At 42.6% G+C, this 19,313-nt stretch overlaps 1 protein-coding gene across 1 annotated transcript in view; it reads left to right on the top strand.

Moving 5' to 3' along the window:
* Nucleotides 1-6,703, top strand: part of LOC144769530 (olfactory receptor 6N2-like) — a 65,790-nt gene extending 59,087 nt beyond the window's left edge. The window contains exon 4 of the mRNA XM_078653673.1: nucleotides 6,595-6,703. Coding sequence (XP_078509799.1) covers nucleotides 6,595-6,703 — 109 coding nt within the window. The remainder of the gene's footprint in view (nucleotides 1-6,594) is intronic.
* Nucleotides 6,704-19,313: the final 12,610 nt, after the last annotated feature.

Raw genomic sequence — 19,313 nt, 5'->3', positions numbered from 1 at the left:
GTTACATGGTTTACGACTTAAAGATATGGTGGAGGCCGGAATTTGGGTCCCACAGAGAAAGTGTCTTTTGCAGGTGCGAGGGGGTTTTATCAGGAAAGTGATGAATAGACTTTTGTTCAAGAGAGCCTGGTACAGGCCTGGAGGAGTCTTCAGGAATTTCCTGGGGGTACCGTCTTGCCGGAGAGGAGCCTGGGAAGCAAGGTCAACGCTAACGATGGGCCTAGAAGGAGTACCAGCATGGAGACCAACACCACGTGAGGGGCGTCTCTAAAGGGCGTTTCTAATGTAAATGTGATTTTGTATTAGGGACAGCACCCCTGGGTGGAGGCAAGGCAGATGATCTGAGGAACCTAAGAGAGCGGATGGGTAGGCAGATAGGGAACTGCAAAACATCGTTTGGAACAAAGACTAAGGGAAGTGCGTGATCTTCTTTGGAAGTCACCACTGCTGACACCTTTTTAGGTTAAGATCTTGCTAAGTAGGGATGTCACCTAGTCTAGTGTAGGGACAGTCTAATCTGATTTCTTTCCTTTCTGTAAATGACTCATAAGCTACAGCTTGTGTCTATTCTTGCAACTTTGGTAATTCTAGAATTTGTTTTAGTGATATTCTTCTGCCGACTAAGAGCATTTAGAAAATTCATGTTTGTATTGATACCCGTATATCTTTTGAATCTTATTTTGAGATGTTTGTATCTCCAGTTAAGTTTGGCTTTGTAATAAACTTTTAAAACTTTTAAGCTTCAGTGGTCCTTTAGAGTGGAGTAAGTTTTTAACTGATTAACTTAGTAGTGGATTGCCTTTTACTCAATGACAGGTACCAACGGTTCAGTCGACCTGAGTTGGGATCTAGATCTATAACCATAGACCAGAAATCCCGCGTTAACAGAGGCTTTCGAAAGAGCCTGCTTTGGATTCAATTGTTTTCAATATAAAGATTAACATCCAAGAATTCAATATGTGTGTAGCTAACGTTGTAGGTAAAACCAATGCCCATGTCATTGGTGTTGAGGAATTCACAGAATTGGGTTAAGCTCTCCATTGGTCCTGCCCAGATCATGATGCAATCATCTATGTACCTTCCTCAATAGATTATTGATTCGCTCCAATTTTTACCTTTAAGGTCCCAGATCCACTCCTCCTCAAACCAAACCATGAACAGGTTGGCATACGAAGGAGAGAACCTGGAGCCCAAAGCAACACCCTGCACCTGTCTGTACCACTTGTTGTCGAAAACAAACACATTATTTTCCAAAATGATTTCTATCATCGACATGATCATCTCGACATGTTGCCATTGGTTAGCTGGTTTCCTGTTAAGGAATTTCCTGGTCGCTTGCATACCTAAGTTAGTTCTCATGTTAGTGTAGAGCCCAATCACATCTAAGGTGGCCAAGATCATGCCCTCCTCCCAGGTTACATCTGTCAGGGTGCTCAAGATGTGTTTCGTGTCCCTTATATATGATGGTAGGTTCCTTACTATAGGTTGCAAGAATGTATCCATAAACTGGGATAGTTTTTCCGTTGGTCCACCAATACTGGATATGATTGGTCGTCCAGGTGGGAAATCTTTTTGTTTGTGTACCTTAGGTAATGTGTAGAGACATGGGTGTCTTGGTTTGTCCACTTTTAGAAAGAAAAATTTCTCTCAGTCTATAAGTCCTTGGTGTAACCATACTCTTAGTTGTGTATTAATGAGTTGTGTCAAGGGTGCAATGGGGTTCTCGCTAAGTCTCTCATAGTATGTGGGGTTTCCCAATTGTGAAAATATTTCCTTATTGTAGTCCGATGTGTTCATGATGACTATGTTTCCCTCTTTGTCTGCCTCTTTTATAGTAATGTCTGGAAGCTGCAGAAGTTCTACTAGTGCTTTACGTTCATTTGGTGGTAGATTCCCCCTACATTTTTTCTGGAGTGTCAGTTTGGAATTTAGAATTTTGTACAGGTCATCTATGGCCAGTTTGTGAAATAGGTCTATGCTGTTTCCACTAGGTAAGGTCGGAGTCCATCTTGACTTATTCTTCAGTCAACTCGATACCGTCAGATCTGTATCTATCTCATAGTCTAGTAGCAGTTCCTCTATAGACATATGGTCCCTATCGTCATCTGTGATGGACAGTAGGATTTCTGTATCTCTGAAATCTTGAATACTCAGTGATTCAGACACTCTGTCAGCCATGTATGTTTTAGATGCTTTATTATCTTGTACATGAGTCTCAAAGAATTTTTTTAATTTCAAATTTCTAGTGAACTTGAATAAGTCAATTATAGAGTAACATACATCACCCGGATTTTTAGGGCAAAATCCCATACCCTTTTCCAATAGGCTGATCATATCCTTAGTTCTATGTTTGTCACTTAGATTGATCACCTCACCTCCTGTGTTATACTAATTCTCTAATTCTGCTGCTTCCAGGATCTCAATCTCATTCCCTTTCTCTCTCCCTCTTGTTCCTCCTCATCTCCCCCTCCTTGTTTTCTTGAGATATTTGCCTGTCAATTGGGTAGTTCCCTGTTGCCCTGTTTGATTCTTTTTACTTTGTGTAAAAAAACAATGTCTCCGTTTAAGCTATTAGCCATTAATTCCGTCTCACTCTCACTTGTGAGTATGGTGCTGATAGAGGTAGAACTGGAACTCATATTCTCAGTGGTGGGCATACCCTTTGCTTGGTCTCTGTTGTCATTATCTACTAAGTGGTCATTTTTTCGCAAAGGTAAAAATCCTCCCCTGTTTGCAGTCTATTTCGTCTCTTTTTAATTTCCTTGCTTTACGTTGTGTAATATCTTCCTGGTGTTTATTTCTGAAATCTTTAAGTATCTCATAAGTCTTATCAGTGGGTTCTTTCAGATTCAATTCATTTATTTCCAATTCTATTTGAGATATCTCAGCCTGTAGGCTTTGTACCTTCCGCTCAGAGTTTTCAATGAAAATCTCCATGAGTCTTTTTCCCATATAAGGAGTAGGTCTTCATCTAGGTCGTCGTAGGTGGGCAGTATTTGGCATCTAAGCCCTCTGAGGATTCTGCCGTCAACATTGACGATCGGGCAAAGCATAACAGTCATTACCCGAAGGTGACACGGCCAGCAGGGGTTCCATCAGGACAGAAGAACATAGCCAACAACGGGAAAAGCACAGAGCACATGACCAACAAACCTGTTAGCAACCCAGAGACACCCAAAGCTTAAATCTCAGGGCCAGCGACGCCACTGGAACAGACCCGCAGGAACACACTTCACTCGCGATGGAGACACACAAACCCACCTTATCAAGGAGAGCAAAAAAGAAGCTGAAGAAGCAACAGAAAAAAACAAAGCTAAAAGTGAGGCAATTGCAGTCTTAGAAGATCAATCAACTGCCCTTCCAAGGGAGTACAAAAGTCACCCAGTTCTACCCAATTTTCACCAATAAAAACTGGGGCAAAGAGGTCCCCATGGTCTCCCTGCCTTTGGAAATGCAGCATAAGCCAACGACATTACCAAGAACCTCCAGTGAGAAGGGCCTAAAGTCATTAGCAAGGCCAAATCACCTTACAGACAATTATCCAATGTTCGGACTAAGTCCATCTCCTGCAGAATTGCTCCCCCAGATAACTTTGGCAAAATCAACACAACAGTTGGTAACCCCAAATCCATTACAATAGAATCCGGGGCCTCAGCCTGTCACCAGGAACAACATGGGCATCAGAATCTCATGCCAAAATAATCATCAGGTTATACGTACCACCTCCTTAACCTCTGATCAAAAGCGACACGCAAGAAGGAGGCCACAGCATTCCTAACTGCGATAAACGCCAGCCTGCCAGAGGAGATGCTGGCCCAGGACTAACCCACAAGCAGCAACTAACAATAATTCCCTGGAACATAGCAGGGATCAATAAAATCTGCAAAAATGAAAATCTGAAGCAGTTCCTGGAAATCTGTTTAAAAAAAATGTGGGCCCTGTCCAGCACCCCTTTGGCAGGGTATTACAAACATCAGGTCCCAGCCATAAAAAGGAATCTTTTTGGCCGTCCAGCTGGCGGCTTATCCGTTTTTATAAAACATGAATGTGCCCTTGCAGCCACAGCCATCAATCAAAACTCCCCAGGTCTGCAAGCCCTACAGATCAGAAGTTAGAGTGTCAATAAACATCCAATGCGCCTGAAGGTAATAAACTGTTACATCAATCCCGCACAGGCCCTCATGAAAGATCAGCTGGAGGCACTGGCACAGAACCTAGACAAACACAAATCATACCAGGTTATTCGAGCTAGGGATTTGAATCCGAAAAATCTTGACAAAACAGAATCCAAAATCACCCCCCCCCCCAGGGACCAGCCAGTGCAGCTCCCTTGCAGGAACTTCTTAACAATTATAAGCTTACATCAACCTACGTGCTGGAAAAAGCTTGCCCTGCCTCCTGGCATCCTCAGTTCACCTTTCGGGACGCTTTAAGAATTGATTATATCATGGCCTGCGAAGAGATGGCGGCCAGAATGGAAGACTTTGAAGTCGAAGATCGGAAGGAAAGCGATCACAGGCCATTAGGAGCAGTGTTTCAGCTGGATGTTCTGCCAGCCACCATCTACCAACCCATCGTGGAGACAAGCGGGAGGAAAAACACAGCGTCCTGAGGAGCATCAAGTGGTCAGACAAGACTGGGACCACACTTCAAACATGGCTGGGCCAGGTACAGGAAGGGGGACCTCCCGCAAAGCTCTCGCCCATAAACGGATGTGAAAATATTATTGAGGACCTACAAACCAAGCTCGGGAACCCCAAGACCCAAAACCCGAGACTGAAAGGGTAACTGAGACCAGGAAGCACCTGTCCAAACAACGATATACGAGAATGCAAAAGGCTTCTGCGTAAGGCTCGCGCAGAAAAGAAAAAAGGGGGCAGTCAAACAAAGGGACCATCAATTGCATTCTAGAGGGCATCCCTAAGGAAAAAACTATGGGAACACAAAAAAGCCAACATGGAAAGCGAATGGCTCAAAGTCTTTTTCTTGCTCAAACAAAAGAACCCAGCACGACTATGGAGATACATAAACCAGCTGAGCAATCGAGGACCCACGAGAGAAAATGGAGTTAATTGGAAGTGAAAACGAAGTGTGGTTAACGGAGTGAAGAATGGAGGGGCATTGGGTAGTGACTGGTGAAAGGTCCAGTCACGATTGAAATAGCCTGCTAAAAGTGTAAGTGCGGCGAAGGTTTAAATTAAACTATCAGCATTCGCTTGATGCCTGCGTCTTGAGGCATGGACCAACAAGGGGAGGTAGTGTCTGAGCTGACGAAAATTTGTTCAGGTTGACTTAAAAAAGTGCCCGTGATTTTTTAAGTGGGAGCGAAGGTCAAGGAGAAAGATCGGCGATCCACAATCTTATACTGAGCATCACTACCCAATGCGCCTCCATTCTTCACTCCGTTAACCACACTTCGTTTTCACTTCCAATTATCATTCACTGCAATTACCAATATGATAGCATCACCACCACTATGACATGTGGGTCCCTCTCTCCGTCGCTACCACGACTAGAGTGCTAGTAGCACCACTTCACCACAAATAGTCACGTGTTATTCATTGTACTTTCTCACAATGAAGTAATGTGTGTCTTATATATTTTTCCCCCCTTCTTTCTTTCTTCCCAGGTATTAGAGGCTTTTATTGTTTAGGCACTATTAATGTCCTGATGATGATCCCCATGATTTTATAGTGGGATCGAAACGCCGTCGACCTTTCTGAGCACCATATACATTGAAACGTATACCGTGTGTTATATGTCTGTAATGGTGTTGTTTGAATTTCTGTCATATTGATAACCGCAGAAGTCCTAAGCTTTGCCTCAAAGCCCTGCTTTGTTTTTATGTGCTTTTTCTTCACTATGCCAATTTGTATGTGACAGGGTACAGGCTTGTGCCCCACTACAAAGAATTGTTGAAGGAATCCTGTCTTTGAATTTTCCAAATAGTAAAATATTGTGACCTCTGTCCGGCTGAACATGTCAGAACTAATATAGTATCCATTGTGTCTATATTCATTACTTTCAGACTATTGTATTGCATTGGACCACTGTTGCTTCAAAAATATGTTCCCCGAGGTCCTGTGCTGACTCGTTTGGGGGCCCTTGTTGACTTTGAAACGGAATTACTACTGTGGCACATAATTTTCGTGGCCGTGTGGATGACCATCAATTCTTGATTGGTGTGTACGATTTTTCACAAACTGTTAAACGCTCAAGTAAACTGTGAGTCCTGAAGATGACCGTGTAGTAACATAACGGTCGAAACGCCGTTGACGCTTCTTGTGGCCTAAATTGTAGGAGGACACATTATATTTATGTGTATGTTGTTCCTTCATTGTAACATGTTAGGTTTTGTTTGCCACTTGTCTGCTTTGTGGTATGTTTTTTGTATACCAGCACTTTGTATTGAGCGTAATTGTCTCCTTTTTAAAAACATTTTTTTTACTATATATAATAAATAACAATATTTTTCTACAGTACTTTTGGATTGAAAGGATTCTTTTGTCTTCTCTTTTTCTTCTGATTTATTTCAGGTGTATTTCTCTCTATTATGTTTTTTTTAATTTGATGTTCTGCTGAACCTATTGTTAGGTGTACCGGCTTCGTGGACTACAGCACAGCCTTTGACAAGGTAGTCAGAAAAAGATTATGGCGGAAGCTAGAAAACTGGGGTATTCCATCAAATTTCCTGAAGCCATAAGATCATTATACAAGGACGCCTGGGTGCGGGTCAAAACACGTGCCTGCATAGTTTCCCCCAAATTAACCATGGAGAATGGGTTAAAGCAAGAATGCGTGCTGGCCCCCTTCCTCTTCAACATATACAAGGCGGATCTGGGGGAGGCCCTAAAAGGAACTTGTTTAGTAGCCCCAAGATTAAGCATGAGCGGATTTTGCGTATTGGCAATCCGCGGATTTGCGGATTTCGAAAATACGCAAAATCCGCGGATCCTAGCGTATTTTTTTTTGTGTTCGCACGGGTTTCTGCCAGTTCGCGAGGGTTTTATTGTACAAAACGCTCGCGAACGTGCAGAAAACCCGTGCGAACACAATGTGCCTACTCATGGGTATTGCGCTCGTGAAAGTCAAGGATGCAAAGTCTATCCAGCATCACAGCTGATTTTCCACGGTAGATTTGGGAAGAAGGCACACCTGTCCAGCCTCGACGACGCTCACGATTGTTTTTGGGCTAATGAATGAGTCACTGAATTTGAGCATCAACTAGTTCAAGCGACCATGTGTGTGTTACGGGCGCAGGGGTCCCTTGAGTGAGCTGCTGTAGTATTTTACAATGGTGCCAGCAAGCTGCCAGCGCCGTTGTAAAATTGTTACAAAGTTAGCTTGCACAGGAAGCACTTAGATAAAATAAAGCAGCACCTGCTTCGTTTTATCTAGTGGTTCCTGTGCAAGCTAACTTTGTAACTATTTTACAACGGCGCTGGCAGCTTGCTGGCACCATTGTAAAATAGTTACATGAGTGGGGGTTCAACTTTTGAACCCGTTACGTCCGCGGATTTTTTTTTCCGGATTTTGTGGGAAATCCGTAAAATACGCGGATTGCGGATTCCCCAAAAATCCGAAAAATCCGTGGGCGTAACGGATTTACCGCTCATGCTTACCCAAGATTAGGAAGTGTGGGGCTGCCAGTTCTACAGTATGCTGACGACACAGTTATAATGGACCATACGAAGGTGGGCCTACAAAGAGCCCTAAATGCCCTAAACAGTTTTAACATCATTAAGAACTTGATAGTTAATCAAGGACAAACCAAGGTCATCATTTTTGGGTCCTACCACCTGAAAAGGAATGCACTGTGGCAACTGGGAAACGCGCAAATCAATACGGTGGCCTTAAACAACTATCTACGGGTCTGGTTGACAGAACGGGGCAAGGCGAATGTACACCTAAAACAGCAGAGCTCCAAGGCCAGCAAGGTTACATATCAATTAAAACAACTAAGCAAGCACTTGATCAGTCCGTCTGCCAGCCCAATTCTGACAGTTCTAAGAGCAAAGCTCCTTCCAGCAATTAGCTACGCCTATCTTGCCTTCCCCAGGAAAATGGATGCCCTCCTCAATTCAACCCAAGACAAGTCATACAAGTCAGTGCTACACATACAGAGGACAGCAAAAAAAGCAAGGCTAAGACTGGAGCTAGGCCTGGCGAGGCCAGACCTGATCTGCCAGGGGTAGATCATAAAGCTATATCTAAGGATATTAGGGGCACCCGCTAACTCCCTAAAAAATCCTCTGAGACCTATCTTTGAGGGGCCATGCTTGTCATGGCACACTAGGCGAGAAAACGCAATCAAATTAATGAAGATTGAAGAAGTAAGCATACTGCGCCTGGAGGTCCCCCTGAATGCCTTGAAGAGAGCTGTTAACAAACAAGTGCACGAAATCTCCTTGGACCTCGATCTTAAAATGCTCCGTCAAAGCTCTCATCTAGAACTGTTGAACAATTCCTACACAGCAGGAAAAGTACAACCCTTCCTAAGAGAGGCTCTCACCACACAGGCCCGAAGTAAAATCTTATTCATGAGGCCGACCACACTTGGGATCGCAGATTTCAATCCTGCATGGGCCTCAATACACAACTTGTAGACTGTGCCCCAACAGGAGGGAATCCTGGCTGCATCTCTTATGCTGCTGTCCCAACCTCAATAGCGAACTCCAGCGACTTTTGCACTCGCTTTGCATCAACAAGGTATAAAGTCGTGCAGCGAAGCATCAGCCTTGTGTTTTTCAACCAGTAACATAATGGCGCTAGCGAGACTGGCGAAATGTATCCATCAAATCAGGATAGCTTTAAAAGCTGCCTACGAAAGCAGCACAACCTAGGGGAAATGCATCGTAAACTTTGCGGTTGAATGCTCCCCAAGAGAGCATTTCTACAAGAGAGACACTTAGAGCGCCACAGAGGGCAGTTCAAGAGCTCTGTAATGTAGATCAACTTCGGGGCACAAAACGGGGGCTTCAAGATCATGTCCACAAATGCTGGGGAAAGGCTGAAAATGCTGGACTTGGGGAGGGGGGTTACATTTTACCCAGAACAGTAGTTTGAAATCACTATTTTTAGCTTTTATATACTGATTGTTTTTACTGTTAAGATTTTAATTAATTATACAGTCAATAAAGGTTACAAGTTTTGCAACTGGTGCAGAATCAGGCCGCCAGACTGATTTTCCATCAGCCAAGATGGCAACACGCTTCCTCTCTTATGAGGAAGCTACATTGGCTTCCCATAACACACCGCTCTCAAAATCGGAAGTCTTATTTTTAATCTTTGCACAGCATCTGCTCGAAATTCGTCTCCAATCTTATTCTGAGACATAAACCTACGCGCAATCCCGCAATTTGTGTTCTGCCCATATGAACCTCGTGGTCACACCGTCCTTCAAACTGAAGAGACTAGGCAGCAGCAGCTTTGCGGTGCTGCCCCACCCCCCGCCCCCTTTACAACAGATACTGTACAGACCTTTTGACATTCAGGAAACTTCTTTATACAAGGCTGGTTATCCAAGCATATGAATAACTCACCAGGACCGAGGCTACTCCCTTTGCTCCAAGAAACCGACTGGTGTACATGCGCTCTACAAATAATTTTAACATAACATTTAACGTAACATATAAGTAACATATCTTACAATTTCATACATAGAAAAAACACAGAAAATGTCAATAAATCTACATAAAACATCATACAGAAGGTTAAACAAAAAATAAATGGATACATAGAACTAGAAACATTAGTGCATAAGTAATTAATAACAGAGAACAATTCAATCCATGGGGAATAATACCAACTCAATGATAGTAGTTCAACGCTATCTAGGTAAGTGAATCTTAATTATTTTTGTCATAGAATTGTTATTCCACCAAAAAAGCTGCCGACGCGTTTCAAGACCAGGACAATCGTGCCTGGTCTCTCATCAGGGCTCAAGGTTCTTTGTATCTGTAAGATGCAAAGAAAAAGGATTGTTTTGCTTATTGCGCATTAGTCTCAAATTTAGGCACATGTGCTGTGATCATTAGAAAACATTATTTACATACCGGGCTTCTCTTGAGGAGGAGGAGGGATGATGTGGAAGGCAGCGAGGGACTTTAAGGGTTTTATCCAAATTTCTAGACAAGGGGACGAACATTTATGTAAATTACTAATGTGCGTCGCCTATTACATGCAAACTTTTTCGTTATTGTAAAAGGCGAGGGCACTGACCTTTGTTTGCCGTCTGGCGGTGTAAGCGCACTAAAGCGTTACCATTATTATTTTCCTGAAACAAACACAATAAGCTCTGTCGTTACAAAGTCGTGCTGGGGGCCAAAATGTTTTGTATCAGCCACGGAGCAGACCGGGACATACCTGTCATGCCGTTTGTTCGTAAATAACTCTGGGATTCCTTCCACACGAGTTGCCTGGTAAATGAAAGAAATCTTGTCAGACCAGTTGTCTATTGCAAGGCGCTGCAAATCTGTTAGCTGTCTACAATTAGGGAGCTCTCACCTTTCAGTTACGGACGTTAACTCCTACACCCACAACTCAGGATCTCTGTCAAGATGGCTGCTCGGCGTCTGCCTTTCTTTTATGCTATTCTTATCCAAATGCAACCTGGGCTTTGTGGTTCTTCAATGCAAATTGAGGCCATGAAGCGTAATGTTTAAAACGCTGGTTATAAATTATGCCAGGAAGAGCCCTAGCTCACAATCTGTGTCCATCATCATGGAATTTAAATTTAGAGTGCAAAAGTGCTTGGCAGAGCGCCTAGCTGTATATAAGTCTATTTATTCACAGTCTCTTAGCCTGGCAAACGCATAGTGCGTAAGCTCAGTGAATATTGTCTAATGGCCCTAAATGTGTGTCCCGTGGATTAAAATTAGTCTAGTAATGAGTTGTCCCAAATTGCCCACCCACTGATGTCGTGATTGTGGCATTATGGAAATTCTTTGAATCTCTTTTAAGGGAACAGTAGTTACACAGAGGCAGTCACTGCGACGCAGAAATCACCTAAGGAGAAAACATGTTCAAAGACGCGCTATTTCTGATAGGTTATTCAAACCAGTCTGAGCACTGTTGAATTTTAAAATTAGATAGGCTTCTTTCTGAAGCAGCATTCGATCAATGTCTTGGCGCCCATTCCTGGAGTGTATTGTATATAAAATAGACCATTTGAAATCGTTTTCAGTGTGGCCTTTTTCCAAAAAATGTTCGACCATCGGGGCTGCCATCACCTTTTTCTTAATGCGAGACCGGTGTTGGCTAATTCGGTGATTAATCTGCTGGTTAGTCTTGCCAACATAAATCTTCGAGCAGGGGCACAGTATCACATAGACGACATTCCTCGTCTTACAATTAGAGAAATCCTTGTGTGTCCATTTGATACCTCGATGGATGAATTCTTTGCCTTCAATAGTGTTTGGACACGCGACACAATTGCCACACTTGTGGTGGCCTTCAATAGGTTTGAGATTCCATTGTGACAGCAAATCATTCTTGGGTCTGGGTCTGGCAATGTCCGCTCTGACAAGTTGCTGGCCGATGCTGCGGTTTTTTCTGTATGCGAAGATCGGCTTGGGGAACGGACAGTCTAACCCCTCCAAGAGGTGCCAATTCTTCAAAACAGTCTGCCGGAGTTTGTGAGTGTCAGGGCAGAATGTAGATACGCACACCAATTTTTCCATAATTGGACGTTTTTTAACTTAACTGAAGAGACTAGGTAGCAGCAGATTTGCGGTGCTGCCCCTCCCCCCCGCCCCCCCGCCCCCTTTACAACAGATACTGTACAGACCTTTTGACATTCAGGAAACTTCTTTATACAAGGCTGGTTATCCAAGCATATGAATAACTCACCAGGACCGAGGCTACTCCCTTTGCTCCAAGAAACCGACTGGTGTACATGCGCTCTACAAATAATTTTAACATAACATTTAACGTAACATATAAGTCACCACTAATATCTATCCTAGGTGCCCCCAGCTAGGAGTCTCATGTAGAAACTGACTAACTGAGGGCATTTTTACCATGCTTTTTCTTTAATCATTTTCTGTCTGATCTCCTTGATCTGCTTCATAGCTTCTGTTCTGGACCACCTAAATAATGGCATTAGCATTGCTCCTAATCACTCTTTCCTGTAACCTATTTTATCACCATAGGATGAGTGGATGTGTAGCAAACTAATAATGCTCTAGAAATGAGCGAGAAAGCAGCTTTTAACTGCAAAGACAGTCCTGACTGTCCTCGATAATGATTTTAAGAGTAAACACCCTAGGTCACCAGTCTCACCCACACCGATTGAACCATGGCAGCCCAAATATCTGCTTGATTCCTGTAGCTACACGATTAGTATGAACTCTGAAACAATACCAGTTCCTGTCAAGAAACAGTCCGCATTTACCAGCACAGGTTTCCGGCTACATTTCGAGTAAGATTCCAACTTCTTTGAAATTCACAAAGGTTTCACATCCTGGGAACCTGTCTTGTCCCAGTTCTCATATTCGAGCTCCTGCAATTAATTGCTAATCATCTTTTCACATACTGAAATATAGATCTATAAATGTGCTCATGCGAAAAACTCAGGATAAGCAAAGATGCACTTTCTAATTGTTTTGTCCAGGAGGTGTACGTTTTTTACAGGGAAGCATCCCCTCCTAATCCATCCCCAACAATTTTTGAGGGTGTTTAATTCCTATTCCCTCGTTCGACACGTCTAAACCTTCGACAATTGCCATGGTGTTAATGGCCTTAGTAAAACTCATATCTCTATGTTTGTGCGCCAGCTTTTGAAGCCAACGTCTCTCAGGAATATTCACTCTCTGCCCACGGGAAAAGTATTCTATGTAATATTACACTGACATCGTGTAATTGTACATGTGAGTAATTTGCATGTGTAAATTAAAAAATTGGGCGAAACAAACGGTGAGTGTGCACTCTTAAACCAACCCATTTTGGCATGTAAACTGAGCCTAAACAGACGAATAGCTTTGTGAATAAAACACCCGGCCTTGAACATATCTTACTTGAAATTTGAAACTCACAATTCATTTGGGTCGGAAGGGATCTAACTATGTCCTGTGCTCTGTTGGGAATAGGGACACACCCAAAGGCCTTTGAGGAAACCAGACTCTCAAAGGCCTTGCTTGATCACAAGGCTGATTCCCAAAGCTTGTTAGAGACTGCTTAAATATCTTATGTCGAGCAGAGAAGTAGAATTTGATTTAAACGTGGAGAAGAGGCGCAGCCCAGGTGCCTATCGAACCTGAAATCGTCACCAAGACCGTGCACCGAGTTATCAGAATCTGGAGTTCACAACGAAAACATATGTTGGAGCAATAGTGGGAAGTCGGGGATTTTGCTATATGTAAAGATGCATAGCCTTTGAATTGGATATTTGTGAAAATATACCTGACACCAATACAATCATTCTGGAGAGAAGACTCTTGTTGAATGGGTGTAAGTGAAACACTACAGTGGCCAGAGAAAGGTGTATGAATTTTTGAAAAAATTGGCCACTTTCCACACAAACACTTTGAATCCATTTTCTTAGAACTTAGTATGACACTGGTGATAAAGATGTAAATACAGAGTAGTATAAGACGTGATCAATGTTCAATGGAATGTGGTACCAGAATATTGCATGCAGAGATATCCTCTGGTATCAATATTATATCATAAATATCGTCTAGAAAAGTCCCCCATTTTGATTTAATAGAAAATCTGCCCCCAATGGTTAGACAAGCTATTTTGAATGTGCTCCTGACTCACTGGCTCCTCACCTACATCACATGATTTCATTTTTGAAGGGCAACGATTATTTTACTGAATTAATTTGAGCATTTGCAGGCTATTAGGATGAGTACTACATAAAGTTGGAGCATTATCAAGGTAAAAATCAAGCAATAAATCCGCTGATATGGACTTATGGTTTAAAGAAGGTACAGGATCATCTTTTTTCAGGTTTGGTAGTTGTACATAGCCATTATGTACCACCATGCTGACATGACTCTACAGGATTATTCTGACTTATGTCTCTTTAACCTCAGATGTTTTTGCCTTAAAAAAACAGCATTGGAAAGAAGCAATATCTTTCTCTGCACTGCTAACCCGGATATAAAGATGGTGTTCATCACCTTACTAATGGCATCCAATGGGGTATAGATTGATGTTACTAAATTACGGGGCTCTATGTACCTTTAAAAATGCTGGAGATATCCGAGATCCCTGGGGAACTTTACTGATGATCAGAGAGGAGTCAGAGATAAAAATGTATCGGACTAATTTACAAAGTCATTGCACAATCGGTGCTTCACTCTTTTTGACGCACTGCTTGTGCAGTGTGCCTGCCCATATTTACAAGGCTACGTGAAGTCGCTCCATGTGGTTTTTTATGGCCCCTTTCACGCATTACTCTGTGGGAAAGGGGCATTTCATGGGTGTGGCTGTGGGTGCTCCCACGCAGCATCCATGGAACCTGACACAATCCCAGATTTACAAAGTTTTGTAAAGCTGGGAATGCGTCAGAATCTTACACCTCCCCATGGGAGGCGTGGGAGAGCAGCAACGAGGAGAAATATTTGTATTTCTCCTCATTGCATAGAAAGAACAAAATGACATCAATTATAGTTTTTGTGCAGGAATTTGTCTCTTCCTGCACAAAAAAATATCATACACACATGCAGGCAGCCTTGCAATGTGATGCAAGGGGGCCTTCTCTGGTGCATGCCAGACAATTGTATGTCAGAGCAGGGGAAAGCACAAGAATGCATAGTATTGTTGTTAATACAACGCATCTCTGTGCTTTTAAAATGATGCAGCTCGGGCAGCAAAATGGCTTGAGGTGCCGCACTGCGTCATTTGTTTTGTAAATGAGGCCCTCTGTCTTGATCTTCTGAGACCCATAAGCTAAAAACCATGTACATCACTCCAGAGCAGAAGAGGCAGCATTGACAAACGCGGTCAGTTGAAAAAGGAGGCTGTTATGTTCCTCGGCATCAAAGACCACAAACTGGTCCAGCAGGACAAATAATATTGCCTGGCCTTCGCCAACCAATTTCAGGCCAATGGTGTAGATTTGGTTTCTTCAATAAAGGTACGACCACCTTTTCTACACAAAAAATGGGAACTGAACCCAGGGGGAAAGGACAGAATTGATGAGATTAGCCCTGGGGGATCAACGTGGAGAGATACATTTTTCTGACCCAAAAAGCTACAGAGCATCTTGTCATCAAGCACAGCGCCCAGAAAAGAGATCAGCGACTCACCATGGAATGCTAGCCAGATATTAATGTACAAACTGATGGTAAAGGTTGAATAGGGAATGCAGGAGGGTCCACCATGTCAGGAAAATATTGAATGGTGTGGCCTGATGTACGACAGGTTAGTAGCCAAACCATTCTAGAGGTGATGACATCTGTTAAAGCAAGGGATGGTATTCCCACTCTATTTCTGATGAATTTGCATGTCCAATAGCTGCTGAAGTTGCTATTTAAGGTGTTCTTATCATTCACTCACTCCAAGCTGCCTATCCTTCCTTTTATTTCATAGTGTTGGCTTGGTCTGCAGTGCAGGTATGTGATATAAAGAATACACTTGAAAGTCATTCAATAAAACATATCCAGCCAGGCACACTAATGAAAAAAAGTCACAAGGGCACGTTTTTGATAGTAATACATACGGCTCTATATGAATGTCTGATGGAGGTTAGTTCCACAGTCTAAAGGCATTTGCTTAGTTATGTTTTAGAGAGTATTTTAATTAATGTAATTTCGGGCAGAACAGCAGGATTACACAAAGTCGAGTGCATTAGTTGGGTCTCCCGCAGATTAACATATTGCTTAGTACTGAGCCAATACCTGGTAACATTTCATGTCATTTCTTTCTAGGTCCTGGCTGCCGTCCCGTGTGCCCGCTATCAGGGCCGCTTGCTGCCGACCAAGTGCTGCCGACCTTGTGCTTTAACATTGACACATCACTAAATTCAAAGGGCACACAGCCCATGCTTTTTTGGTAGGAAAAAGGTATTCACCTAAATTATTCTCTTGTTTGTGGTTAGTAATGCTGGGGCATTTTTATCACACTTATCTGCCGCAAAATGCAGCAAGCCACCTTGCTGTGCTGCCTGCGTGAAAGGGAAGGAATGCACTGTATTTAACATAATACGGTGCATTCCTATCCTTTTCCATGCTCTAGTCCACTTTTGGCTGCCTAGCTCCAACGCAGGCACTGTTTCACCATGGTGCAGGGTTGCCTGTGTTGGAAGCAGGATTGGTTTTATGTAGTAAGGGAAACCTTGATGCACAAAAACAATCATTAGAGGTATTTTCCTCTTTCTATTTGTTCTGCTTTCTGCAGCACAAATAGAAGGAGGGAAAAAAACGAGGAGAAATAAAGATATTACTCCTCATTAGGTCTCCTCTGAGAAGGCAAAGCATTTTCAACCATGTCCACCACTAATGATATCTCTGGGAATGCACCGAAATCCATGGGCGAATGCATAAAACACCCGTGCTCCACCCATGGAACGCCTCCCTAGGGCACAGAAACAGTTTGAGCTGCCTTGCGTTACTCAACATTTATCAAGTCATGCCGGGGCCGCCAAGGTGGCCTTGAGTGGCTGGATAAATCTGCCATTAGTGTTGCAACACTATGATAAATTTGGCCCACAGTATTGCCATAATATTTAAAAAGAGTGCTGTAAATAATGACCTTACAAACTGTATGTTCACAATCTATTACATCTCTTTTATAATTCACACGTATTTATGTGTTGTCTGCATTTTTCCAAGTACTCTTTTCGCATTACTAAACTATGGTATAACAATATTCATATTTTACTGATGCGGAAGGGTGCCAGATCTCCCTATCGATAGATCGTGGACATTTATTAGAAGTTATTGTTTGCTGCAGTGAGTTGGGGACTTCACAATGGGCATCTGTCTGTACTCTCCAATTACTTCTCTGAGGTTTTATTCTACGGATGGTATCTCTACTGGGTAATGGAGCTTAGACAAACGCTACAATGTGATGAGCCAAGGCTACCCTCCCTTAGGCAGGAGCTAAGTTTCTTTGGCCCTCTGCACTCTCAGCCAGTGAACGCAAATTCTCGGTCTCATGCACCACTTGCTCAATTATTTCAGAGGCACGAGAATCGTGAGGTCTTCCGCTCATGCACTGGTTACAATAGCTGAGCATTTCATTTCAAAATAATATTTAAACTGAAGAACTGGAACACTATGACAATTGTTCGATATCTGCTTAGATTAAGCCACAACCCCACCAAAGGGTTTTGATTGCTCTTTACTACTGCAGTTGTGAGGCACCATTACTGTTTGGCAATAAATATCTGTTGAATGCATTTAGATTTATAAAGCATAGATCTGGCCGCAGAGCAGCGAAGCGATGATCAGACCTACGAATGGTGGATGGGGGCTCATGTCAGGGAGTAGGTCTCTTCAGAGGGGGTCCAGGATTCGGCCAGGGCTACTCTTGAGATCTTCTGGTTAGAGTTCACATGAGTTGTTGTTTTGAGCAGGAAGCAGCAAGAATATTGGCTCAGCAGATAGAAAGGTAACATCTGAATAAAAATGATAAAAGTTGGAGCAGGAAGGCAAGAGCAAAAGAGTTTCAAGTGCAAAGCCTTTGATAAACTGGACACAATGTATTGATTAAAATACAGTTAAAAATATCTGAATCAGGGTGAGCAGAATTGCTAGTGATTCACATTTGTTGCAAAAGTATTCCAAATGTCATTACTTATAAAAGCCACATTGAGTGAATTGCATTTCTTTTTAGTGGAGATCAGGGAACCTGCCTAATACTTGTGGAAGCTAACTATCCTCTTGGAAAGGACAAATTGTTTCTTGAACAGTGCAATGAACAGTCAACTCACAACTAACACTCGGATCAAACAAGATGTTTACGGGTGATTTTTATCTCTACTGATGTAACTCGATAAAAACACAATACTTAAAATATTGGTCCAAATGTGCTCAGATGGCAGGCTTCAGCCCTTCTTCACAATCACTCTCTTGTAGAAAGCACTAATCTCATAACTGACCACAATTCAGTAATGGAATCCTAGAGCTCCTTGCCCCAACAAACAAAATACATGGATAGCAAAGCAATCAGACATTGATACTCTCTAGCATTAAATGAACAGGAAAAAAAAAACTTGAGACTTAGAAAGGCCGTGGTGAGGTATTCTAGTTTCCCCCTTGTCACCAAGCTCAACTCAAGTTGAAAATAATACAAAAATAGCGTTTTTGAAATCAAAGTTACTTGTATTAAATGCGAATGACTTTGCTGACAATAGGGCAAGCCAAGAATATAATCTGAGGTAGTCCATCAAGTCTTGAACCCATATGATGACGCAACCATAAAATGTTCCAACATCTGCAAACAAAATGTTAGGGCTTGAAAGAGAGTTTTGCGGGTAGGTATTCTGTCACAAACACGACGGAAATCATGTTTACCTTACTACAAGTGCAATTAAAGATGCAATGCACTTGTAATAATGCAGATGGGCTATATGTCACATTTATGACGTTGTGCCCACCTCCAAATTTCTAAATCAGGCTATTAATTCTCTCATATCTACCCCTTCTGTCATATTCACATCTGTTTCCACTATCAGTCACCTGGGCCCTCATTATGTCTAGTCTGTTGGAATAGTGTGGTGTTTTTACCTCATTTGATACATGCCATTTCCCCATGTTGAGGTATTTACAACGTGTTAATACCTCCAAAAGGAAAGTGGTGCAAACCATGTGGAAAGCAGCACAACCTAGGGGAAATGCATGGTAAACTCTGCGGTCGAATGCTGATGGTACGACTCAACGATGCACCGAGGGCTGTGCCCCTCTCTCATGCCCCCCTAGAGAGCATTTCTACAAGAGAGACAAGAGCGCTAGAGAGGGCAGTTCAAGAGCTCTGTAATGTAGATCAACTTCCGGGCACAAAACGCGGGCTTCAAGAGCATGTCCACAAATGCTGGGGAAAGGCTGACTATGCTGGACTCGGGGAGGGGGGTTTCATTTTACCCAGAACAGTAGTTTGAAATCACTGTTTTTAGCTTTTATATACTGATTGTTTTTACTGTTAAGATTTTAATGAATTATACAGTCAATAAAGTTTACAAGTTTTACAACTGGTGCAGAATCAGGCCTCCAGACTGATTTTCCATCAGCCAAGATGGCAACACGCTTACTCTCTTAGGAGGAAGCTACATTGGCTTCCTATAACACAACGCTGCGCTTTCAAAATCGGATGTCTTATTTTTAATCTTTGCACAGCACCTGCTCGAAATTAGTCTCCAATCT

Source organism: Lissotriton helveticus, chromosome 7 (genome assembly GCF_964261635.1).
Source record: "Lissotriton helveticus chromosome 7, aLisHel1.1, whole genome shotgun sequence".
In the NCBI taxonomy this organism is placed as follows: Eukaryota; Metazoa; Chordata; class Amphibia; order Caudata; family Salamandridae; genus Lissotriton; species Lissotriton helveticus.
This window is presented reverse-complemented; position numbering and strand designations above follow the sequence as displayed.